Here is a 27,794-nt window from a genome sequence, read left to right on the forward strand (position 1 = left end):
AGAACAATTATAACTCCTTGAATTTCTACTCCGTGTCCAGAACTCAATTAATTACATTTTTTTACATTTAAAATGGTTATATATAGGCTATATAGCCTGGGTGCAGTACAAATTTTGCGGGAAAAAAGTATAGGAAAATTTTTTTTATATTTTTCTGATAGAGTATACCATATAGAATGTCAGAAAAAAAATCCCCATCCCAGGGTCTTGGGGAAATTTTTTTACGGCCTTTTTAAATTTTGGCCTATATAACACACACAAATGCCTATTAACACACACAAATACCTATATAGGGGATAGGGAAAACCAATTCATGTTTTTTTTTACTTGGAGTTGTGTTATGATGATTAAAATTTGCTGAGGCTTACTTTAATAACTACTTCTAATATTGGTTAATAAATCAAGTCGATAACAATGACATCATCATGCCAGAATCCAATATGGCGTCAAATTTGGCGGAAAAAACAGGGTATTGCTAAACCCCCGCAAACCCTTGCAAACCTCCAAAAAAAACATAGCAAACCCCACCGAACCAACATAAAAGTGATTGAATCATGTAGTGTACGACCCACTGGGTATATCCATGTTTAAAAAAAAATTAATTTCTACTGTTAACTACTTATTTTTTGGGTAAAACATCATTTTTTGGTAAAAAATGATTGCTAAACCCTGCAAACCTAAAAAAAAACATAGCAAATCCCACTGAACCAACATAATAAAAGTGATTGAATCATGTAGTGTACGACTCACTGGGTATATCCATGTTTAAAAAAAAATAAAATTTCTACTGTTAACGACTTATTTTTGGGGTAAAATATCATTTTTGGTAAAAAATGATTGCTAATTTTTAACAAAAAAATTATGTTTTAACCCAAAAATAAGTAGTTAACAGTGGAAATTTTAAATTTTTTTTAACATGAACATATCCAGTGGGCCGTACACTCCATGATTCAATCACTTTTATGTTGGTTCGGTGGGGTTTTCTATGTTTTTTTAGAGGTTTCCAGGGGTTTGCGGGGGTTTAGCAATACCCTGTTTTTCCCACTAAATTGGACGCCATATTGGATTCTGGCATGATGATGTCATCGTATCGACTTGATTCATCAACTACTATGAGAAGTAGTTATTAAAGTAAGCCTCTACTAATTTTAATCATAAAAACACAACTGCAAGTAACAAAAACTGTTAATTGATTTTCCCTATCCCATATATATAGGTTTTTGTGTGTGTTAATAGGAATTTGTGTGTGTTATATAGGCCAAAATTTAAAAGTGCCATAAAAAATTTTCCCCAAGACCCTGAGATGGGGATTTTTTTTCTGACATTCTATATGGTATACTCTATTAGAAAAACCAAAAAAAAATTTTCCTATACTTTTTCCCCGCAAATGTGTATAATAATTGTTCTGCACCCAGGCTAATAGGTTTGATTAATAAAACAAATAATAATAATACTAATACAGTACATTTAGTTTAGAAGTAATTTATGTTAATAATTATTATTCTATTAAAAGCATGCTAGTTATTTCATGAGTTTGAACCGATACGAAAATAGTATACATTCCACGCGTTCTTTTAAACAGTACAAAATGCAAATAATTTTACGTCCGATCAAAGTATTATAATATTCTATTGAATATGCCTGTACAACTTACAATAAGAAAGTATAGGTATACTTACATTGCAGTTTATCGTTCATTTTACAAATATGTTTATAATCATGTTGGAAATATTCTATTATAACATGTTTTTTATTACAAATACCTATGTAGTTTCAAACACTTAGAAAATAAAGATATAACATGCAAAAAAATTTCCGTTCGATCATTGTTTAAAAATAAGTAGTATTATTGAATATGCCTGTAAAACTTATATGCATTCTAGTTTATCGTTCATTTAACATTATACAAATAATGTTTCCGTCCAATTTTAAATGTAGTTTATTATCATGTTGGAATTATTCTATTATAACGTTTTTTATTACAAATAGGCCCTATGTACTTTCAGACACTGCGAAAATAAAGATACATTCCATCATCGTTCTTTTTAATAGGGCAAGCACGTGTCCGTCTGGTTATGTTTTCTGTTACGCTGCTAAAACTAATAAAACCAAGATGGATATATATGTTCAAATGCAGTACACGAATTAGTGTGGCTATATTAGATTGGTACATTTCGTGTTATTTTATACTAGATATTTATATTGTAGGACTATATATTTATTCAATGTATGTGATATATTGTGAGATAGACGATTTTGTACACATTTATTTTACTTTTTAAACCCTAAAATGGTCAGTTAGGCCTTCATAATAATACAATAATAACCAGTAAAATAGTTTTGATCCAACCATTGAGGGATTATTTTAACATTAACTAATTCCTCTATGCTTCAATTATGGATGTATAAAATTTATTAAACTCATTATAGTTTCATCACGGTCCTTTTGTTCTGATGCCGCTACACGTCATCCCCACAATCATTTCCTATATAAAATTATCCTTTTATAAACACGACTTGATCGTTGCTGTACTACCGTGTCGAATGTCGTTAAATGTCAACCTTCACTTTATTTATTTCGATACACAATCACAGTCTTCTAAGTTACGAATCTGTTTCTCAACTTCTTTGTACTAAAATTAAAAAAAGATTACCATTATTCGTTACTATGTAGTTTATGTAGATGTTAATTTTCTCTATAAACTATAAGAGACAAGGATAACTTAGATTAAAATGTTTGTCTCGCTCGTGACCGGTCTCACGACTCTGCCTCAAACGTTTATTTCGTTTAATTCATGCTTTGTCTTGTTTCTCTTTATATTAGTAATACAGTATTTGTTTTAATGTAAGACCTACTCTATCTTTCAATTTGTATTTATTTGATGTTATCATCGAACAAGTTTGTTAAACAAATCACCACTCTCCTCATCTGGGATATTCTCTATTGATTTACTCATACTCATACTCGATATAGAGGGGGCCAAATTTTGCATATAATTTGCATGTAATTAACAAGGTGTGCAGTATGACAGGTGATACAACGGCGTCGCGTGTGTAAACGTTACCGCTAAACTCACGGGGTGTAATTAATTTAATTTATTGTATTAAATAGTTTAAAGTTGAATAAAGTAATTGAAATTTGTTTATGATGATGTTCCTTTCGCGTATTATTCATTCCTGCGCACGACGTCTTGGCCAAGCCTTGAACTATGACATTACGTACTTAGGTATGTTACTTCAATTATTGTTTCCAAGCTAGCCAGGTGGACAGTCGGGACACTTTCAAACAAATATGCAAATAAACTTACTCTTTTACTAAGGCTGTGTGCTGTTCGTTTTAAATCCAATATTTTTTCTTCTAATTCGTTATGATCTCGACATCTAATGCAGTAATTGTCTAAAATGACCGTAAAATAATAATATAAAGTTACTTCCCTCCACCTTATGTTTATGTACGCTTAGAGGAAAATTATTACATGTTGTCTGATTATATGCGATATATGAACCAGTCATAGCCCACGATCTCTAAGTATATTATTTAAACTCAATATTATTATGTAGGCCTACTATGCGTATACGACGCGTAATATATTAAAACTTACCAGCCACGGGAACCTTTTCCTTACACTGTGCTTGGAATACGAGCAAACAAGCCACCAAAACTATAAATAAAATGTTTTTCATGTTTATATTTGTCACTTCGTCTCTCCTTGTCACTTTCACTGCTCGCAGTACGATAGAATAACGTGATAACCGGATGCCCTGGCTTCAAAAGTACGATCTATATGACAATTATACAGGGCTATTTACCCTTGAAAAAATATAAACGGGATGTAACGCTTCCTTAGATTCCATTTTGCGGTATAATTAAAAACCTTAACGTTGATAAAACGCATTTATTAATTATTTATGAAGAAACTGTACATTGTAACATTGGAATCATAAAATATATTAAAAAAAGGATAGATGTTGTTTAAAATAAGATTATGTGCGTTATTCAATGTTATCCGTATCGACTGCCTGTATAGTTGAAACAATTTATCGAATTTTTAAAGTGATCGTAATTCTTTTTTCTTGTAATGAATGTTTGTTGTAGCCTATTCAGTGTTAGTTTTAAAGTTTGTCACAAAAAACAGATGGATTCCTCTTATTAACATACATGACCTTTGACATCATTATTGTATAAAGTTCCGCTGTAAATACCGACGCGTCGTCCCCTCGACAACCCCACGTAATGTGTTGTATTGAATTCACATTAAAAACTAATATTTAATTAGTATTTTTATTCAAAATGAATATATCGGGAAATATTCTATCATCAGTGGTGCAGACGCGGTCAATTGAAAGAGTTTTAGCACCTATCGCGGCTCAAGTAAGTATTTTTTGGCTAGGCCAAGCAGTCAAACAGAGAGAGGCTGGTTGTTTACACTCACACAGCGCAATACAGCCACAGCGGCCGCACCACCATTTAGCATGATGAGTAGGCCTAGGCTTGATATTTTAAAAACTAGATGGTATTTTATATACCGGCGTGAAGTTGGTTACTTATTCCTTATTCGATATTCAATTTTTTTTGTGAAGTTGGATCCTTATTCGGCATTCACATTCACATGTATGGGGCGCAATATGTGTAATATTTTAATTAAATGATTTTATACTTACGGCTTAGATTAACTAGGGCTATGATTTATATTTATATTTATATTTAAAACCTTACTACAATTTAACGTTTTTATAAAAAATGCAATATAACCGGATGATATATAAGGCTATAATTACGTTATAAACGGCATAGACCGGGATGACGATACATGGGTTGGAGTGAGTAGGATCCAGTCATTTCAGAAAATTTTCTCTTGCCCCGGTCCATGCCGTCTAGCTGTCATTTTACGCCATTTTAAAACGTTACTACAATTTAACGTTTTTTAAATAAAAAATGCAATATAACAGGATGATATATAGGGCTATAATTACGTTATAAACGGCATGGACCGGGATGACGATACATGGGTTGGGGCAAGTAGGGTCCAGTCAATTCAGAAAAATACCACTTGCCCCGGTCCATGCCGTCTAGCTATCATTTTACGCCATTTTAAAACGTTACTACAATTTAAGGTTTTTTTAAATAAAAAATGCAATATAACAGGATGATATATAGGGCTATAATTACGTTATAAACGGCATGGACCGGGATGACGATACATGGGTTGGGGCGAGTAGGGTCCAGTCATTTCAGAAAAATACCACTTGCCCCGGTCCATGCCGTCTAGCTGTCATTTTACGCCATTTTAAAACGTTACCGGTACTACAATTTAATTTTTTTAAATAAAAAATGCAATATAACCGAATGATTTATAGGGCTATAATTACGTTATAAACGGCATGGACCGGGATGACGATACATGGGTTGGGGCAAGTAGGGTCCAGTAGTTTCAGAAAAATACCACTTGACCCGGTCCATGCCATCTAGTTGCCATTTCACGCCATTTTAAAACCTTACTACAATTTAACGTTTGTAAAAAAATGCAATATAACCGGATGAAATATAGGGTTATAATTACGTTATAAACGGCATGGACCGGGATGACGATACATGGGTTGGGGCGAGAAGGGTCCAGTGATTTAAGAAAAATACATCTTATCCCGGTCCATGCCGTCTAGCTGTCATTTTACGCCATTTTAAAACGTTACTACAATTTAAGGTTTTCATAAAAAATGCAATGTAAACGTATGATTTATAGGGCTATAATTACGTTATAAACGGCATGGACCGGGATGACGATACATGGGTTGGGGCAAGTAGGGTCCAGTCAATTCAGAAAAATACCACTTGCCCTGGTCCATGCCGTCTAGCTATCATTTTACGCCATTTTAAAACGTTACTACAATTTAACGGGTTTTTTTTTATAAAAAATGCAATATAACCGAATGATTTATAGGGCTATAATTACGTTATAAACGGCATGGACCGGGATGACGATACATGGGTTGGGGCTAGTAGGGTCCAGTCTTTTCAGAAAAATACCACTTGCCCCGGTCCATGCCGTCTAGCTGCCATTTCACGTCATTTTAAAACCTTACTACAATTTAACGTTTTTATAAAAAATGCAATATAACCGGATGATATATAAGGCTATAATTACGTTATAAACGGCATGAACCGGGATGACGATACATGGGTTGGAGTGAGTAGGATCCAGTCATTTCAGAAAATTTTCTCTTGCCCCGGTCCATGCCGTCTAGCTGTAATTTTACGCCATTTTAAAACGTTACTACAATTTAACGTTTTTTAAATAAAAAATGCAATATAACATGATGATATATAGGGCTATAATTACGATATAAACGGCATGGACCGGGATGACGATACATGGGTTGGGGCAAGTAGGGTCCAGTCAATTCAGAAAAATACCACTTGCCCCGGTCCATGCCGTCTAGCTATCATTTTACGCCATTTTAAAACGTTACTACAATTTAAGGTTTTTTTAAATAAAAAATGCAATATAACAGGATGATATATAGGGCTATAATTACGTTATAAACGGCATGGACCGGGATGACGATACATGGGTTGGGGCGAGTAGGGTCCAGTCATTTCAGAAAAATACCACTTGCCCCGGTCCATGCCGTCTAGCTGTCATTTTACGCCATTTTAAAACGTTACCGGTACTACAATTTAATTTTTTTAAATAAAAAATGCAATATAACCGAATGATTTATAGGGCTATAATTACGTTATAAACGGCATGGACCGGGATGACGATACATGGGTTGGGGCTAGTAGGGTCCAGTAGTTTCAGAAAAATACCACTTGACCCGGTCCATGCCATCTAGTTGCCATTTCACGCCATTTTAAAACCTTACTACAATTTAACGTTTGTAAAAAAATGCAATATAACCGGATGAAATATAGGGTTATAATTACGTTATAAACGGCATGGACCGGGATGACGATACATGGGTTGGGGCGAGAAGGGTCCAGTGATTTAAGAAAAATACATCTTACCCCGGTCCATGCCGTCTAGCTGTCATTTTACGCCATTTTAAAACGTTACTACAATTTAAGGTTTTCATAAAAAATGCAATGTAAACGTATGATTTATAGGGCTATAATTACGTTATAAACGGCATGGACCGGGATGACGATACATGGGTTGGGGCAAGTAGGGTCCAGTCAATTCAGAAAAATACCACTTGCCCTGGTCCATGCCGTCTAGCTATCATTTTACGCCATTTTAAAACGTTACTACAATTTAACGGGTTTTTTTTTATAAAAAATGCAATATAACCGAATGATTTATAGGGCTATAATTACGTTATAAACGGCATGGACCGGGATGACGATACATGGGTTGGGGCTAGTAGGGTCCAGTCTTTTCAGAAAAATACCACTTGCCCCGGTCCATGCCGTCTAGCTGCCATTTCACGTCATTTTAAAACCTTACTACAATTTAACGTTTTTATAAAAAATGCAATATAACCGGATGATATATAAGGCTATAATTACGTTATAAACGGCATAGACCGGGATGACGATACATGGGTTGGAGTGAGTAGGATCCAGTCATTTCAGAAAATTTTCTCTTGCCCCGGTCCATGCCGTCTAGCTGTCATTTTACGCCATTTTAAAACGTTACTACAATTTAACGTTTTTTAAATAAAAAATGCAATATAACAGGATGATATATAGGGCTATAATTACGTTATAAACGGAATGAACCGGGATGACGATACATGGGTTGGGGCGAGTAGGGTCCAGTCATTTCAGAAAAATACCTCTTACCCCGGTCCATGCCGTCTAGCTGTCATTTTACGCCATTTTAAAACGTTACTACAATTTAAGGTTTTCATAAAAAATGCAATGTAAACGTATGATTTATAGGGCTATAATTACGTTATAAACGGCATGGACCGGGATGACGATACATGGGTTGGGGCAAGTAGAGTCCAGTCAATTCAGAAAATTACCACTTGCCCCTGTCCATGCCGTCTAGCTATCATTTTACGCCATTTTAAAACGTTACTACAATTTAACGTTTTTTTATAAAAAATGCAATATAACCGAATGATTTATAGGGCTATAATTACGTTATAAACGGCATGGACCGGGATGACGATACATGGGTTGGGGCTAGTAGGGTCCAGTCGTTTCAGAAAAATACCACTTGACCCGGTCCATGCCGTTTATAACGTAATTATAGCCCTATATATCATCCTGTTATATTGCATTTTTTTTTAAAAAAAAACGTTAAATTGTAGTAACGTTTTGAAATGGCGTAAAATGATAGCTAGACGGCATGGACCGGGGCAAGTGGTATTTTTCTGAATTGACTGGACCCTACTTGCCCCAACCGATATATCGTCATCCCGGTCCATGCCGTTTATAACGTAATTATAGCCCTATAAATCATTCGGTTATATTGCATTTTTTATAAATAAAAACGTTAAATTGTAGTAACGTTTTAAAATGGCGTAAAATGATAGCTAGACGGCATGGACCGGGGCAAGTGGTATTTTTCTGAATTGACTGGACCCTACTTGCCCCAACCCATGTATCGTCATCCCGGTCCATGCCGTTTATAACGTAATTATAGCCCTATACATCATACGTTTACATTGCATTTTTTATGAAAACCTTAAATTGTAGTAACGTTTTAAAATGGCGTAAAATGGTAGCTAGACGGCATGGACCGGGGTAAGAGGTATTTTTCTGAAATGACTGGACCCTGCTCGCCCCAACCCATGTATCGTCATCCCGGTCCATGCCGTTTATAACGTAATTATAGCCCTATAAATCATTCGGTTATATTGCATTTTTTATAAAAAAAAACGATAAATTGTAGTAACGTTTTAAAATGGCGTAAAATGATAGCTAGACGGCATGGACCGGGGCAAGTGGTATTTTTCTGAATTGACTGGACCCTACTAGCCCCAACCCATGTATCGTCATCCCGGTCCATGCCGTTTATAACGTATTTATAGCCCTATAAATCATTCGGTTATATTGCATTTTTTATTTTTAAAAATTAAATTGTAGGACCGGTAACGTTTTAAAATGGAGTAAAATGATAGCTAGAAGACATGGACCGGGGCAAGTGGTATTTTTCTGAATTGACTGGACCCTACTTGCCCCAACCCATGTATCGTCATCCCGGTCCATGCCGTTTATAACGTAATTATAGCCCTATAAATCATTCGGTTATATTGCATTTTTTTATAAAAAAACACGTTAAATTGTAGTAACGTTTTAAAATGGCGTAAAATGATAGCTAGACGGTATGGACCGGGACAAGTGGTATTTTTCTGAATTGATTGGACCCTACTTGCCCCAACCCATGTATCGTCATCCCGGTCCATGCCGTTTATAACGTAATTATAGCCCTATACATCATACGTTTACATTGCATTTTTTATGAAAACCTTAAATTGTAGTAACGTTTTAAAATGGCGTAAAATGACAGCTAGACGGCATGGACCGGGGTAAGAGGTATTTTTCTGAAATGACTGGACCCTACTCGCCCCAACCCATGTATCGTCATCCCGGTCCATGCCGTTTATAACGTAATTACAGCCCTATATATCATCCGGTTATATTGCATTTTTTATAAAAACGTTAAATTGTAGTAAGGTTTTAAAATGGCGTGAAATGGCAGCTAGACGGCATGGACCGGGTCAAGTGGTATTTTTCTGAAACTACTGGACCCTACTAGCCCCAACCCATGTATCGTCATCCCGGTCCATGCCGTTTATAACGTAATTATAGCCCTATAAATCATTCGGTTATATTGCATTTTTTATTTAAAAAAAACGTTAAATTGTAGTAACAGTAACGTTTTAAAATGGTTTAAAATGACAGCTAGACGGCATGGACCGGGGCAAGTGGTATTTTTCTGAAATGAATGGACCCTACTCGCCCCAACCCATGTATCGTTATCCCGGTCCATGCCGTTTATAACGTAATTATAGCCCTATATATCATCCTGTTATATTGCATTTTTTATTTTAAAAAACGTTAAATTGTAGTAACGTTTTGAAATGGCATAAAATGATAGCTAGACGGCATGGACCAGGGCAAGTGGTATTTTTCTGAATTGACTGGACCCTACTTGCCCCAACCGATGTATCGTCATCCCGGTCCATGCCGTTTATAACGTAATTATAGCCCTATAAATCATTCGGTTATATTGCATTTTTTTATAAAAAAACACGTTAAATTGTAGTAACGTTTTAAAATGGCGTAAAATGATAGCTAGACGGCATGGACCGGGGTAAGAGGTATTTTTCTGAAATGACTGGACCCTGCTCGCCCCAACCCATGTATCGTCATCCCGGTCCATGCCGTTTATAACGTAATTACAGCCCTATATATCATCCGGTTATATTGCATTTTTTATAAAAACGTTAAATTGTAGTAAGGTTTTAAAATGGCGTGAAATGGCAGCTAGACGGCATGGACCGGGTCAAGTGGTATTTTTCTGAAACTACTGGACCCTACTAGCCCCAACCCATGTATCGTCATCCCGGTCCATGCCGTTTATAACGTAATTATAGCCCTATAAATCATTCGGTTATATTGCATTTTTTATTTAAAAAAAACGTTAAATTGTAGTAACAGTAACGTTTTAAAATGGTTTAAAATGACAGCTAGACGGCATGGACCGGGTCAAGTGGTATTTTTCTGAAACTACTGGACCCTACTAGCCCCAACCCATGTATCGTCATCCCGGTCCATGCCGTTTATAACGTAATTATAGCCCTATAAATCATTCGGTTATATTGCATTTTTTATTTTAAAAAACCGTTAAATTGTAGTAGCGTTTTAAAATGGCGTAAAATGATAGCTAGACGGCATGGACCGGGGCAAGTGGTATTTTTCTGAATTGACTGGACCCTACTTGCCCCAACCCATGTATCGTCATCCCGGTCCATGCCGTTTATAACGTAATTATAGCCCTATAAATCATTCGGTTATATTGCATTTTTTTTATAAAAAAACACGTTAAATTGTAGTAACGTTTTAAAATGGCGTAAAATGATAGCTAGACGGCATGGACCGGGGCAAGTGGTATTTTTCTGAATTGACTGGACCCTACTTGCCCCAACTCATGTATCGTCATCCCGGTCCATGCCGTTTATAACGTAATTATAGCCCTATAAATCATTCGGTTATATTGCATTTTTTTATAAAAAAACACGTTAAATTGTAGTAACGTTTTAAAATGGCGTAAAATGATAGCTAGACGGCATGGACCGGGACAAGTGGTATTTTTCTGAATTGACTGGACCCTACTTGCCCAACCCATGTATCGTCATCCCGGTCCATGCCGTTTATAACGTAATTATAGCCCTATACATCATACGTTTACATTGCATTTTTTATGAAAACCTTAAATTGTAGTAACGTTTTAAAATGGCGTAAAATGACAGCTAGACGGCATGGACCGGGGTAAGAGGTATTTTTCTGAAATGACTGGACCCTACTCGCCCCAACCCATGTATCGTCATCCCGGTCCATGCCGTTTATAACGTAATTACAGCCCTATATATCATCCGGTTATATTGCATTTTTTATAAAAACGTTAAATTGTAGTAAGGTTTTAAAATGGCGTGAAATGGCAGCTAGACGGCATGGACCGGGTCAAGTGGTGTTTTTCTGAAACTACTGGACCCTACTAGCCCCAACCCATGTATCGTCATCCCGGTCCATGCCGTTTATAACGTAATTATAGCCCTATAAATCATTCGGTTATATTGCATTTTTTATAAAAAAAAACCCGTTAAATTGTAGTAACGTTTTAAAATGGCGTAAAATGATAGCTAAATGGCATGGACCGGGGCAAGTGGTATTTTTCTGAATTGACTGGACCCTACTTGCCCCAACCCATGTATCGTCATCCCGGTCCATGCCGTTTATAACGTAATTATAGCCCTATACATCATACGTTTACATTGCATTTTTTATGAAAACCTTAAATTGTAGTAACGTTTTAAAATGGCGTAAAATGACAGCTAGACGGCATGGACCGGGGTAAGAGGTATTTTTCTGAAATGACTGGACCCTACTCGCCCCAACCCATGTATCGTCATCCCGTTCCATGCCGTTTATAACGTAATTACAGCCCTATATATCATCCGGTTATATTGCATTTTTTATAAAAACGTTAAATTGTAGTAAGGTTTTAAAATGGCGTGAAATGGCAGCTAGACGGCATGGACCGGGTCAAGTGGTTTTTTCTGAAACTACTGGACCCTACTAGCCCCAACCCATGTATCGTCATCCCGGTCCATGCCGTTTATAACGTAATTATAGCCCTATAAATCATTCGGTTATATTGCATTTTTTATTTAAAAAAAACGTTAAATTGTAGTAACAGTAACGTTTTAAAATGGTTTAAAATGACAGCTAGACGGCATGGACCGGGGCAAGTGGTATTTTTCTGAAATGAATGGACCCTACTCGCCCCAACCCATGTATCGTTATCCCGGTCCATGCCGTTTATAACGTAATTATAGCCCTATAAATCATTCGGTTATATTGCATTTTTTTATAAAAAAACACGTTAAATTGTAGTAACGTTTTAAAATGGCGTAAAATGATAGCTAGACGGCATGGACCGGGGTAAGAGGTATTTTTCTGAAATGACTGGACCCTGCTCGCCCCAACCCATGTATCGTCATCCCGGTCCATGCCGTTTATAACGTAATTACAGCCCTATATATCATCCGGTTATATTGCATTTTTTATAAAAACGTTAAATTGTAGTAAGGTTTTAAAATGGCGTGAAATGGCAGCTAGACGGCATGGACCGGGTCAAGTGGTATTTTTCTGAAACTACTGGACCCTACTAGCCCCAACCCATGTATCGTCATCCCGGTCCATGCCGTTTATAACGTAATTATAGCCCTATAAATCATTCGGTTATATTGCATTTTTTATTTTAAAAAACCGTTAAATTGTAGTAGCGTTTTAAAATGGCGTAAAATGATAGCTAGACGGCATGGACCGGGGCAAGTGGTATTTTTCTGAATTGACTGGACCCTACTTGCCCCAACCCATGTATCGTCATCCCGGTCCATGCCGTTTATAACGTAATTATAGCCCTATAAATCATTCGGTTATATAGCATTTTTTTATAAAAAAACACGTTAAATTGTAGTAACGTTTTAAAATGGCGTAAAATGATAGCTAGACGGCATGGACCGGGGCAAGTGGTATTTTTCTGAATTGACTGGACCCTACTTGCCCCAACCGATGTATCGTCATCCCGGTCCATGCCGTTTATAACGTAATTATAGCCCTATAAATAATTCAGTTATATTGCATTTTTTTATAAAAAAACACGTTAAATTGTAGTAACGTTTTAAAATGGCGTAAAATGATAGCTAGACGGCATGGACCGGGACAAGTGGTATTTTTCTGAATTGACTGGACCCTACTTGCCCCAACCCATGTATCGTCATCCCGGTCCATGCCGTTTATAACGTAATTATAGCCCTATACATCATACGTTTACATTGCATTTTTTATGAAAACCTTATATTGTAGTAACGTTTTAAAATGGCGTAAAATGACAGCTAGACGGCATGGACCGGGGTAAGAGGTATTTTTCTGAAATGACTGGACCCTACTCGCCCCAACCCATGTATCGTCATCCCGGTCCATGCCGTTTATAACGTAATTACAGCCCTATGTATCATCCGGTTATATAGCATTTTTTATAAAAACGTTAAATTGTAGTAAGGTTTTAAAATGGCGTGAAATGGCAGCTAGACGGCATGGACCGGGTAAAGTGGTATTTTTCTGAAACTACTGGACCCTACTAGCCCCAACCCATGTATCGTCATCCCGGTCCATGCCGTTTATAACGTAATTATAGCCCTATAAATCATTCGGTTATATTGCATTTTTTATAAAAAAAAAACCGTTAAATTGTAGTAACGTTTTAAAATGGCGTAAAATGATAGCTAAATGGCATGGACCGGGGCAAGTGGTATTTTTCTGAATTGACTGGACCCTACTTGCCCCAACCCATGTATCGTCATCCCGGTCCATGCCGTTTATAACGTAATTATAGCCCTATACATCATACGTTTACATTGCATTTTTTATGAAAACCTTAAATTGTAGTAACGTTTTAAAATGGCGTAAAATGACAGCTAGACGGCATGGACCGGGGTAAGAGGTATTTTTCTGAAATTACTGGACCCTACTCGCCCCAACCCATGTATCGTCATCCCGGTCCATGCCGTTTATAACGTAATTACAGCCCTATATATCATCCGGTTATATTGCATTTTTTATAACAACGTTAAATTGTAGTAAGGTTTTAAAATGGCGTGAAATGGCAGCTAGACGGCATGGACCGGGTCAAGTGGTATTTTTCTGAAACTACTGGACCCTACTAGCCCCAACCCATGTATCGTCATCCCGGTCCATGCCGTTTATAACGTAATTATAGCCCTATAAATCATTCGGTTATATTGCATTTTGTATTTAAAAAAACCGTTAAATTGTAGTAACAGTCACGTTTTAAAATGGCTTAAAATGACAGCTAGACGGCATGGACCGGGGCAAGTGGTATTTTTCTGAAATGAATGGACCCTACTCGCCCCAACCCATGTATCGTTATCCCGGTCCATGCCGTTTATAACGTAATTATAGCCCTATATATCATCCTGTTATATTGCATTTTTTATTTTAAAAAACGTTAAATTGTAGTAACGTTTTGAAATGGCGTAAAATGATAGCTAGACGGCATGGACCGGGGCAAGTGGTATTTTTCTGAATTGACTGGACCCTACTTGCCCCAACCGATGTATCGTCATCCCGGTCCATGCCGTTTATAACGTAATTATAGCCCTATAAATCATTCGGTTATATTGCATTTTTTTATAAAAAAACACGTTAAATTGTAGTAACGTTTTAAAATGGCGTAAAATGATAGCTAGACGGCATGGACCGGGGCAAGTGGTATTTTTCTGAATTGACTGGACCCTACTTGCCCCAACCGATGTATCGTCATCCCGGTCCATGCCGTTTATAACGTAATTATAGCCCTATAAATCATTCGGTTATATTGCATTTTTTTATAAAAAAACACGTTAAATTGTAGTAACGTTTTAAAATGGCGTAAAATGATAGCTAGACGGCATGGACCGGGACAAGTGGTATTTTTCTGAATTGACTGGACCCTACTTGCCCCAACCCATGTATCGTCATCCCGGTCCATGCCGTTTATAACGTAATTATAGCCCTATACATCATACGTTTACATTGCATTTTTTATGAAAACCTTAAATTGTAGTAACGTTTTAAAATGGCGTAAAATGACAGCTAGACGGCATGGACCGGGGTAAGAGGTATTTTTCTGAAATGACTGGACCCTACTCGCCCCAACCCATGTATCGTCATCCCGGTCCATGCCGTTTATAACGTAATTACAGCCCTATATATCATCCGGTTATATTGCATTTTTTATAAAAACGTTAAATTGTAGTAAGGTTTTAAAATGGCGTGAAATGGCAGCTAGACGGCATGGACCGGGTAAAGTGGTATTTTTCTGAAACTACTGGACCCTACTAGCCCCAACCCATGTATCGTCATCCCGGTCCATGCCGTTTATAACGTAATTATAGCCCTATAAATCATTCGGTTATATTGCATTTTTTATAAAAAAAAAACCCGTTAAATTGTAGTAACGTTTTAAAATGGCGTAAAATGATAGCTAAATGGCATGGACCGGGGCAAGTGGTATTTTTCTGAATTGACTGGACCCTACTTGCCCCAACCCATGTATCGTCATCCCGGTCCATGCCGTTTATAACGTAATTATAGCCCTATACATCATACGTTTACATTGCATTTTTTATGAAAACCTTAAATTGTAGTAACGTTTTAAAATGGAGTAAAATGACAGCTAGACGGCATGGACCGGGGTAAGAGGTATTTTTCTGAAATAACTGGACCCTACTCGCCCCAACCCATGTATCGTCATCTCGGTCCATGCCGTTTATAACGTAATTATAGCCCTATATTTCATCCGGTTATATTGCAATTTTTATAAAAACGTGAAATTGTAGTAAGGTTTTAAAATGGCGTGAAATGGCAGCTAGACGGCATGGACCGGGTCAAGTGGTATTTTTTTTAAACTACTGGACCCTACTAGCCCCAACCCATGTATCGTCATCCCGGTCCATGCCGTTTATAACGTATTTATAGCCCTATATATCATCCTGTTATATTGAATTTTTATTTAAAAAAACGTTAAATTGTAGTAACGTTTTAAAATGGCGTAAAATGACAGCTAGACGGCATGGACCGAGGCAAGTGGTATTTTTCTGAAACGACATGACCCTACTAGCCCCAACCCATGTATCGTCATCCCGGTCCATGCCGTTTATAACGTAATTATAGCCCTATAAATCATACGGTTATATTGCATTTTTTTATAAAAAAAACTTAAATTGTGGTAACGTTTTAAAATGGTGTAAAATGGCAGCTAGACGGCATGGACCGGGGCAAGTGGTATTTTTCTGAAATGACTAGATCCTACTCGCCCCAATCCATGTATCGTCATCCCGGTCCATGCCGTTTATCACGTCATTATAGCCCTATAAATCATCCGGTTATATTGCATTTTTTATTTTAAAAAACGTTAAATTGTAGTAAGGTTTTAAAATGGCGTAAAATGACAGGTAGACGGCATGGACCGGGGCAAGTGGTTTTTTTCTGAAACGACTGGACCCTACTAGCCCGAACCCATGTATCGTCATCCCGGTCCATGCCGTTTATAACGAAGTTATAGCCCTATAAATCATAGCCCTAGTTAATCTAAGCCGTAAGTATAAAATCATTTAATTAAAATATTACACATATTGCGCCCCATACATGTGAATGTGAATGTCGAATAAGGATCCAACTTCACAAAAAAAATTGAATATCGAATAAGGAATAAGTAACCAACTTCACGCCGGTATTTTATATATGCACTGTACATCCATGTTACACCTAACCTTAATTAAAGATAATTAAATCTCAGGTACTGTACAGATGTAGGATCGATCCCAAAAGTATTTTCACCTGGCAATTAATTTAAAATGTTGAATTTTCTGAAACCTTTCTATTGAAAATGAAAAATTATATCTTCATAGCTAGGCCTAGTAGTTTTTTATAATTATATTTTTTATGAAATTTATTTTTGTGCTTTACATGTATTGTATTGTCAAGGGCCCCAATTATCAGCTTAGCTGGATGGGCTACCCTAATAAAACATGGTTCAATAAGATAAAAATTAATAATAATTAATTGTTTTGCTTGTTTACAGGTGTCACAGCTAATCATTTTAAACGAAAGTGCAAAAGACACCCCAGGAAGTCTACCAAATCTAAGTTCTCATGCTCAGTCCGTCCGCAAAGCCACAGAGGAGTTGGTGCTTGTGGGTCAAAGACTTGCTAAAGACTCAAAAGATGAAGTAAGTAGGCCTACCTGTACCAGTATGCTTTTGTCATTTTACTTTCTTGAAAAATCCATTAGACACACGGTGACTGGTTGATAGCAGTGGGAAATAATTAAATCATATGATAACCTATATACCAAATATTGATAATCCTCGCCAACCATCCTAACAATGATATATTCAAGATTTAACATAATTCCATTTCTTCTTTCAGGAGCTAAGAAAATCGATGCCAAAAGCTTGTGAGATGATAGATACTGCAGGAAATAGCATGATGCTGGCATCACAGATCCTGCAGACACAGCCTGAGAATAGTGGGGCAAGAGAGAACTTGGTGAAGGCTGCAAGAGATGTCCTGGAAGGTACAATGAAGGTGTGTATCATAAGAATAATCGCAGGCAAATTAAATAAAATGCAAAAGATTCAGATTCAGCACATTTTTAGGCCCATATTCTTAAGCTCTGTCTACACTATCAAACTAGTTTATGTGCCCAAATATGGCAGTGATATACATTAAAATAATATGATAGTGATATATAAAAATAAATAAATAAATAAATAATATGATAGTGATTTGACATTATCATGTCTATATAGGGGCACATCACATTTTTTTGTCACATAAAGTTTGATAGTGTAGACAGAGCTTTAGTCAACTCTCAGAAAACCAAATACACCTTTGGCCGATCCAAACTGATATCTGCAGATTACATTGTGCATTTCAGAAGATTTGTGTGTTCTAGTGTTTTTGTTTTCGATGGAATTGATATTATTTCAATAATATATTGATTAATTTTACAATATCAGACTTTTAGTACAAGGTAATAATTTTGTTCAAAAACTTTTTTTTAATTTATATTTTTTAGGTCATGCTGATTACAGATGATACAGAAGTGCGCAAAATAGTTCGTGCAGCACACTGGACAATTGATAGACTGACCCTTCTCAAGTCTGTTGAGACTATGAAGACTTTAGTAGAAAGCTTTAAGGTAAAGACAAGTCGCTTGGATTATTCAAAACAAAAGAACCCCTCTCCCACCTTTTTTAAAATTTATTCATTCAAAAATATCGTAATCACAGCACAAGGCTGAACACTAACAATATTAACAATAATTTAAAAATACAGATATAAAATATCAAAAATATAATACACAATTAAAAAATGGTAAATGACAAAAAAAAATCATATGCTGAGTCAAAGAACTTTGTTTGGCTTTTAGGGTTTTACAGAAGCAATAATGCTATTATCAAGTCTTTGTGATAAACGTCAACAAGATCTCACACAGCAGCAGCCTAAACAACGATTGCTGGTTGCTATGTCAACGCTCAAGAAGGCGACACCCATGCTCAGCAGTATCATGCAGTCATTTGTGAAGTATCCAAAGAGTTCACAAGCCAAGGTTAGTGGTGTTTAAGTGTTGTATTGAGTTTTAGTAGTTGACATTGTTTAATCAAGAAGAGTATAAATACAAGTTACTGTACCTAACTTTACACTACCTTTTGTTTTACCAATTGATTGTAAAATCATATTATGATACTTGGTATGATCAACTAGTATTCATGTTCCCAATGAATCATCCATTCATAAAAGTACTGATGAATAAGTCAATCAGTGGCGATTACAGAATGGACCAGAGACCTGACTTTCGTCGACTTTCAAATGATAGAAAATTTTGAATTTTTTGTTAGGATAGAAATATACAATGACTGTATGGAGAAATGTATGGTGCAAAGTATAGTCAGGATACCATACAATTATAATATATATTTATAAATGTTTTTCATGTACAGTACATAATTAAAATATAGTAACTTGATTTAGAGCAGTATTAACGTTTCCTAGCCTATAGTAACTGCATTTATGGAAAAGGTATTCAATCTGTATTTATAAAATTGTGTTTTAATAGGCTAGCCGTGATTATATTTTAAAACACATCATGGTTGCAGTGACAGAAATTATTAATGTTGTGGAGAAAGCAGGAAGTATGAAACCAGAGAGAAACGAAGAACCAGGTCATTTTGCCATTAAAATTGATAAGGTTAGTTTAATTATTATTATACGGCAACGGTTATAAGCTTGTTTTTGTTATTAGTGAGACTGCAATAATCTTTTAGTACAGCTGTAGCTCAATATAGCTTTTTTTTCACTCCATTTTGAACTTTTTAAAACTTTTAAAAAACATTTGTATATCTTTAGATATATTACAGTAGACTGTTTATTTATCTCTTTTATTTGACCTGACTTGAACCCAGGAACCTTAGTTAAAAGGCACCAAACAAAATCACCAAACAGTGCCACTTTTTCTTTCAATGGTTTTATTACTAAAATAATGTACTAAATCTTTCTTTTCACTGTAGGCCATGAAGGAGTTGTCACCAGAGCATCGATATAACCTGAGTGTAGATTTTGATTGCCTGCTTGAATCTATAGTTAGACACAGTATGGCAGTAGCCTCAGCAGTGCCACAAGAACATCTTAGAGAGGGCATAGTTAAATCTTGCAAAGAGGTAAAAAGCATACACCAAATTTGCATTATGAGGCGTTGGGTATATTAATTGATATAGTTAGACCATGTGAAATAGCATTTACAACATAAGTTGGCCATGAGATGATATGATACAATAAGTGTTTGCGCTTTAAAATCTGGGGTTGGAAGATGACCAGTTTTGAGAGCAAAATAATTAATTCCCCTAGCCTTATGAAAAAAATTATTTTTATTTTTGATATACCGCATGGTATTTATTGTTCCATCACCTTTAATAAAGATTCTCCATAAACTCAATACTTTAATGGACAAATCTATCAAATATAAAATATCATCATCATCTTAAACGCTAATCGTCGTTAGACATTGCGTGTCTCACTTGTGTTCGCCACTCTGTACGTTTTGAGCATGTGTATAGGTCCGCATGTGAAAAGTTCTGTTTCCTTTTTGATGTTTGCCATTCATGTTGTTTTCGGTCTTCCTTTTAATCTTTCGCTGAGCCTCTTTAAACATAAAATGTAACCATGACATTTTTTGTATTTTCAGATTCTGAGGCAGCGTACTATAATCCAGGAAGAATGTATCAACGTACAAGACAACCCAGGCTTCAAGCAGTTAAAGGCGGACTATGACCAAAATTGTGAAGCATTTGCCAGAGACTTCTTGATCCTTGAGAAACACATTAAGAGCGCTTTGATTTGTCAAGTTGTAGATACCTTCATTGAAACTGTTGAACCTTTGGAGAGACTTATTAAAGCAGCAACGGTTCCACTAAAGGTGTGATATTGCAATTGTAAATTCATTCATCAAATAAAATACTTGTTTCTTAGCCATATTTTACTTTAATATATTATTCCCATCACTATCAGATTCCTAAACTTCATTCCTAGCCTGGATTGCAATGAAGGTCTATATTGGTATTATGACTAATGGTCTAAACCAGACAATAAGATAACTATATTACATTACTTAATGTAATAAAAATGCATTAGTTCTGTGGTATATTAAATAAAAGATACATTTGATTTTCTTTCAGGAAAAAGGACAGTTAGATGAGAAAATTTGTCTTGAGATCTTGGAGCCATTGGAAACTGCATTCCTTGGACACCTGGACAGAGTATGTCAGACTGGGTCATTTATGGCTGCCAGTTGCATTGACCATAAAAGTAAGTTATCAATATTATCACTAATACAGAAGTAAAAGGAATGGTTTGAGTTGTTTTGAAATATCTTTAAAAAAAATCTTTTTTTAATAGGAGTTGAGCTAATTCAGGCAGCAGTGAACACCATGGAACAGATTGACCCAGAAATACTCCCAGCATGCATTGCTGTAAGACAAGACGTGTTGGATAAAAGAGCTATTCAGCATATTAAGTTGATACATCGTGAGTGGAAGAATGAAGTGTCCCAGTTGGTTGATTGTATTGATGAACTTATTGACCGAAACAGATTTCTAGAAGTTACCGGTAAGTGAAAGCAGTCTAATACACCTTTAATGTTGGAAGACATAGTTGGTTAACCTCTGTGGGCCAAAATATCTCTGAAGCAGAATCCAGGAACTATGCCAAGGCCTGAAATAAAAAAAGGTCTCTAGAATTGACGATTTTTTAAATATGTTAATTTTTATTTATTCAATTTTCTGCTATATACAATACAAAGAAGACAAAACAAATATAAAAGGCAAGGAAAAACCAAACAGGTGCTAAACACCTATGCTAGTTGGTCAACCCAGAACACAGCACAGAAACAAAACAAAAATTACAATCTACAGTGAGACAGTGGAACCGTAATCACGTAGGCATAACATCGGCAGGGGTTCGAGGCTCACTCACTCCATGGTTCTGGTGGTAGAACGAGTCTTCTCGGATAAGGACTATAAACCGTAGGTCCAGTGTACACAACTTGCTCGTGTGTAATTTTTAAGAACCTAGTACATCTTTCGAGACGAGTAGGGGGTTACCTCGGTGTACTAGTACACACAGCCACTGATCACCAACTGGGCCCTCTGGGAGATCAGTCTTTGACTGAAGAGGTCACCCAGTATAAAGATAAAACAAACAAACAAAAACAAACAGGAAAGCGACCAACTGCACACATTTTCAACATAAAAATTATTTTTTAAATAAGTATTCAGAGAATTTAATAAAATAGTATTACTACTACCTATTAAGCATTTATATTACTGTTTTTATTTACATATTTAGAAGCATATGTCAAAGGGGATATAACTCAATGCCGTGAAGCATCAACCATAGCAGACCTTGAACTTCTTTCTGAAGCTGCCAACTGCATGCTGGGAAGGGCCAAACGTGTGATACAAGTTGCAATGAAGGAAGTGGACAGCAGTAAAGACCCAGTCTACAGAAATGGTGTTTTAGTTTTTGTAAACCAGCTGCAGAAAGGTATTGTTTAGCTGTTCAATTTCTTTGACTTAATCTTCCATCATTCATTCATGACTACTTAGAATATTAGCCTCTTGGAGACCTTTAAAAAAACAAGCTAGGCCAAGTTGGGCTAACTGCACATAGGTGGCCAATAATCAACTTTACTAATAAAACAACACTTGATGTGTCTATTGTCTTTATCCTCGGATTAGACATGATCGCCATAAGCCGATGAATATTTTTTCTAAAGAGAGCCAAAGAGCTGGTTGAAGAACTGTATTGTTTTTATGACAATGTTTTTGTATATTGTTTGAAGGTTTGCATGGCGAAATCAAATATTGATATAAAGTTTGCAGTACACCACGTGTATTAGTTCTGAAAAGAACTGTTGAGTTTCTCGACGTTTCGATCAATATACTTTGATCGTAGTATAATATTTTTAAAATTATATTTATGCTTTGAATATATTTTCTAGTAATTCCAGTTGTGAAGGATGCAGCTAACAATGCACTAGAACACATAAACCAGGAGTCGGCGCATACAAAGCTAGCAGAGAAGGCCAATGAACTGTTAGAGTGCATTGAAGATGTACATGAAGGCTTAGACCCTAGGTCACATCCAAACATACTGAGCCCTCTCAGGAGTAATGTGAGGGACGATAGACATTCAAGACTGGAGGGTATGTTACACCACATTATGTGTTTCTGAAGATCTATCTATATTATCAAACTTTATGTGAAAAAAAATGTAATGTGCCCATATATGGACATGATGATGTCATCACTACTATATTTGGACATCACTACCATATTTGGGCACATCACACTTTTTTTGTCAAACTAGTTTGATATTGTAGACAGAACTTTAGTTGGTCAAACCAAATTATGTTTTGATTTTACGATCAACCAGAACATTGCAATCACACAAAGGTTCTGAAATATGATATCTTCTATTTGATTTTGTAATATACATGATTTAATTTAGGTTCACTTGTTGTACCAGCATCACGAAGACCAATCCAACACAATGAGAGTTACCTGAGCAATCCTCTTCCAAAATGTTCTGGAATCGTTGATGTCCAACCTTCTACAATTGATTTTGATTCTTCTGCTGTAGCAAACAGCATCTCTGGTATTATGCAAGACATGAGCTTGATGAACCGTACCGCTAAGACAAAGGCAGAGGCATCATATGCATGTAAGTCTACCCTGAAGGACTTGCCACAGAACCATGTTTTGTTGTAAAATAAATAAACTATATCAATTTCTTTCAAGATTTTAACTAATGTGGGACCAACATTTTATTTATTAGTAATGCCCAAAAACCTTCGCCATCCGATGGTTCGTCTTATGAAGGCAGTGTATAAGATGGACAGTGTTGAAGTGGATGCATGTAACAACATTGTGTTAGAACAAACCAGGTTAATAACAGACTTAGCATTGAGACTTGCTGACTCACTTAATGATACAGAAATCAAAAGGTAAGCAATATATAGTGTGAAGGAAGGTATAACGCAAGTTTGTATTTAAGTATATGTTCCTTATGATGCAATTGTGATTGTATAGTGGATAAACAGACTCAAAATCATTGGAGTAGAAGACGTATAAACTTACCAAAAAATCTAGTATTTATTTGAGACTTTTTTTTAAGCTCTGTCTACACTATCAAATTTATGTGAAAAAAAATGTGATGTGCCCATATACTGTATTCACATGATGATTTCATATCACTACCATATTTGGGTAAATCCAACCATATTTGGGCACATTACATTTTTTGGTCAAACTAGATGGAGCATTAACGACCATCTTATCAATCCCCTCTCCAACACACGAACATGCTTTCTCTAGTATCAACACCCTCTATAGGAGAGTGACTATTGAAAAGGTTACAGTACAATATGGTATATAAACTGCAGTATATGGGGTGCTGAAAGTTCCACCATCTGCAGTCAGTGTCATGATTGAATGTATTTGAGGGCCCTTTCTGCATTAACATGTTGCAAACATGACTGATGTTATAGATCATGCCTTCATAGTTTTCTTTCTGTTATGTAAATGGGGGAAGAGGTGTGGACGACACATAACACAACTTTCTACTCCTCTAAGGGTCCCTTTTGTCGAGTGCTTCCACCAAAATGGCGCCCGTTCATCTGCAACAGGGTTTCCGTGTATGGTTGGTTGGTAGTAACAGATTTTTAATAGTGCAAACCTGTTAATTGTTTATTCATTTTTCTTCAGACATATGAAGGCACAAGCTGAGAATTTGTTAGACTTTGTACCACAAGTAATGGGAACTGCTAAAGCATCTCTTTTAAAAGAGGACAGATTCAAAGCAGAGGCTCATTTGATGGTTGAAGATTGGACAGATAAGATGAATAGTCTCATAAAATGCATCAGTGATGCCACTAATGTGTGGTTTAGTGTTGTTAACAAGTCGTTGAAGTTTGCCAAGGCCGGTGATAACAAGAATTTGAACCATCAGGTGAGTAAAATCATATAATATATAAAATCTCTACAGATCACACAGTGTAAAAATAATACCTGTATTTGTATAAAAAAAGTATTGCTTAATTTGGACTTATAATTCTGAATCTAATGCAGTTTACATATACAGTACAAGAAATTTTAATAAATTCAGATAGATATCACCATTAGTATCTTGATGTTTTTTCATTTTTGTAAGACAATGTCTTGGCAAGAGTCCATATTATCATATATATATTATTACATCGTTTAAATTATTTTATGTAAATAATTTCAAGCATACAGTTACTAATGCTAATGCTGTATTTGTTTATATTCATAGTTGGAACAACTAGACATCCACATGCAGATTCTCCGTCAAACGGTGACATCAACTATAGAATCATGTCGTGTCCTAGACCAGACACGCACTAGTCGATCAACATACAGCACACAGATACAAATAATCCAGACACTAGCAACACAGTTGACTAGGCTTGCCAAATCGCTTTCTACTGCTGCAAATGAAGTAGCAATAGCTGAAGGTAATTAATGTTGCTTCTTTAAAGCCCTGTCTACACAATAAAACTTTATGTGACAAAAAAATGTGATGTTCCTATATATATATATAGACATGATATGTCATATCACTACCATATTTGGGCGCATCACACTTTTTTTGTGAACTAGTTTGATAGTGTAGACAGGACTTTATTCGTGACGCTTATTGTATCCATAGAGATACTATTAAACTACTGGATAGTCAGGTGACAGTGAATGTGAAAAATTCAGGGACTGCTCAACATTGCAGTGGTATCTGTTGAAATAAATAAGAAATAAATAATAAAATAACCACATATGTTGGAACATATATATTTACAGTACAGTTTTAATCAAATTATTTCTATAAATTCTGTTAATGACCAAAAAATCTATAATTTCTTGAGTCTTGAATTTTTGCATTCCAGAATTGTATAAGAATATATTTGCCTGTTAATATACTTTTTAAACATTGTGTACGAAAAAAAAACGTTTGCGCGCCACCTGTTGTCCTGCCTGTGTTTTTAAACACTACTGCGAGATATGCAACAGCAGCAGATTTTTGTGTACGATTTGGAGATATATATATGTACTAATTTCATTCAAAAAGGCATTTATTAATGCCAAATTAGCTTTAGATCGTTTTTAGGATTTTGATTAATTAATGGGGACATCCCTACAAGACGTGGAATCGTTGGAAAAACAATAATTAGCCTAGATAAGTTCCAATTGTCTGTCGAAGTTTTGCCTTTCAGCCAAGCTAGTAGTACTACTACTAGGTCTAGCCCAGCTAGGCATGTTATTATTAGGCTAGGCGTAGCCTTGCTAGGCCTAAGATTGTTTGGGAGTTTGTTGACATAATTAACACTAAAGTAGGAGTGTTTATAAAATCCATATAAATATAACATTTAATATAATATTAAAAACCAAATGTTACTGTTTTAATCAATGTCAATGAAATGTACAGTAGGCCTCTTGTTGACTAGGGCTACCTTTTGTTTGATTCAAATGACAGGAATCTATTTAGATGTTATATAAAACAAATAATGAATGTTTTATATTCGTGTAATGGTACAAATAATGGCATTTGGTGAATGACGAAAGGTTATATCAACTCGGCGTTGCCTCGTTGATATAACCTTTCATCATTCACCTCATGCCAATATCTGTACCATTACACTCATAAACATTCATTATTTATATATTAAAGCTCTGTCACTATGAAACTTTATATGACAAACAAATGTGTTGTGCCCATATATGGACATATCACTACTATATTTGGGTATATCACTACTATATTTGGGCACATCACACTTATTTTGTCAAACTAGTTTGATAGTGTAGACAGTGTAACAGTGTAACAGTATGTGTACATTCATTGTTAAAGGAGATGTGAGCCTAGAGAGCAAGTTAGAACTTTTAGTTCTTGAGTGGGCAGTAAAACATCATCAGCTTTTTCAAGTGATCTCTTCCATTGATAAGAAGTCAATGTTAATGACAGATAATTTGGAAGATGCCTTACAGACAGGCTCTCAGGAATTGATTGAGAAAGAGGCTGGGAACATAAAAAAGGCATGTGGTAGATTGGTGGAGACAGCAACGACTGCTATCCTTGGGTAAAGAGAACTAGATTTTAATATTCAATCGGCAACGTTCTTGCCTTATCCTATCTTAGTTGAATAACAAGTACCTATGTATTTAGGAATATAGGTTATATTACCTAAGATTAAAAGAACAAACCTGAAAAATGAAGATTGATTAAATCAGACTTTGGATAGGTTATTTTGTAGTTTTAATAAAGTTAATCACTTTCATAGAAAAAACGAAAAAAAAAAAAATGTTTTTATTTATAAAATGACAAAATAAATGGTTAAATTCAACCAAAAACCATTGGATTGCAGCCACTTTGACTATTTTTTGCTTTAAATTACTGATTTTTACGGTAAATTTTTGTTCAAATAGGATAAATATTATGTGACATACAAAAATTTAAAAAACATTTTTTTAGGGGGACAGTACATCTTTAATATATAAATAAAATAACTTTTGTTCAATAATACACACATGAGTATTGTTTTTAAAGATGTCTGTTTAAATAATGTAAAAATAAATGATGATATGTAATAAATTTATAATAATTTGTTTTAAGTCTAAAAGACTCAATGAAGGTTGAGGAAACAACAGAAGCAATGTCAGATGTTGATAAACTATCAACTGAACTGATGTCAATGCTGTTGCAGACACTCGGTAAAGTTGATATCAATCATCCTATCCAGCCTAGAGTTCTTCTAATTCAGAGGCAGTTAAAGGCTAAGGCAAGTTAAATTTAATTTATTGATTCAGTAATAGTAAAGGTTTTGTGAACAGCCATACATCATGCAAACAAACTTTGCTTTCTGTTATACATTTCTGTACTAATTAATATCTTCAAATTCAAAATTAACTACACATTCTAAACTT

General features: G+C 35.6%; 1 protein-coding gene and 1 long non-coding RNA gene across 2 annotated transcripts; one reads left to right on the forward strand and one right to left on the reverse strand.

Moving 5' to 3' along the window:
* Positions 1-1,060: 1,060 nt before the first annotated feature.
* LOC140046413 (uncharacterized) lies at positions 1,061-3,733 on the reverse strand. The gene is made up of 3 exons (XR_011844781.1): positions 3,603-3,733; positions 3,309-3,397; positions 1,061-2,633 (listed from the first exon to the last, which is right to left on the reverse strand). It is a non-coding gene; the product is annotated as an uncharacterized lncRNA (long non-coding RNA).
* Positions 3,734-4,212: 479 nt separating this feature from the next.
* On the forward strand, positions 4,213-27,658 carry LOC140046697 (catenin alpha-2-like). The gene is made up of 18 exons (XM_072091404.1): positions 4,213-4,372; positions 17,325-17,471; positions 17,671-17,829; positions 18,323-18,445; positions 18,677-18,856; positions 19,364-19,495; positions 19,815-19,964; positions 20,489-20,719; positions 20,979-21,108; positions 21,199-21,408; positions 22,147-22,344; positions 22,802-23,005; positions 23,311-23,523; positions 23,638-23,806; positions 24,567-24,810; positions 25,135-25,336; positions 26,722-26,950; positions 27,484-27,658. The coding sequence occupies exons 1-18, from the start codon at positions 4,292-4,294 to the stop codon at positions 27,656-27,658; spliced, it is 3,177 nt and encodes a 1,058-aa protein (XP_071947505.1). The 5' UTR covers positions 4,213-4,291.
* Positions 27,659-27,794: the final 136 nt, after the last annotated feature.

The sequence above is a fragment of the Antedon mediterranea genome, chromosome 4 (genome assembly GCF_964355755.1).
Source record: "Antedon mediterranea chromosome 4, ecAntMedi1.1, whole genome shotgun sequence".
Classification (NCBI taxonomy): Eukaryota; Metazoa; Echinodermata; class Crinoidea; order Comatulida; family Antedonidae; genus Antedon; species Antedon mediterranea.

What these genes read in the sequence shown, in the direction of transcription:
- LOC140046697 (XM_072091404.1), top strand. Translation starts at nt 4,292, where the DNA reads ATGAATATATCGGGAAATATTCTATCATCAGTGGTGCAGACGCGGTCA. An exon ending in CTAAAGACTCAAAAGATGAA is followed by an intron (nt 17,472 to 17,670) that starts GTAAGTAGGCCT and finishes TTCTTCTTTCAG; the next exon opens with GAGCTAAGAAAATCGATGCC. An exon ending in TGTAAACCAGCTGCAGAAAG is followed by an intron (nt 22,345 to 22,801) that starts GTATTGTTTAGC and finishes TATATTTTCTAG; the next exon opens with TAATTCCAGTTGTGAAGGAT.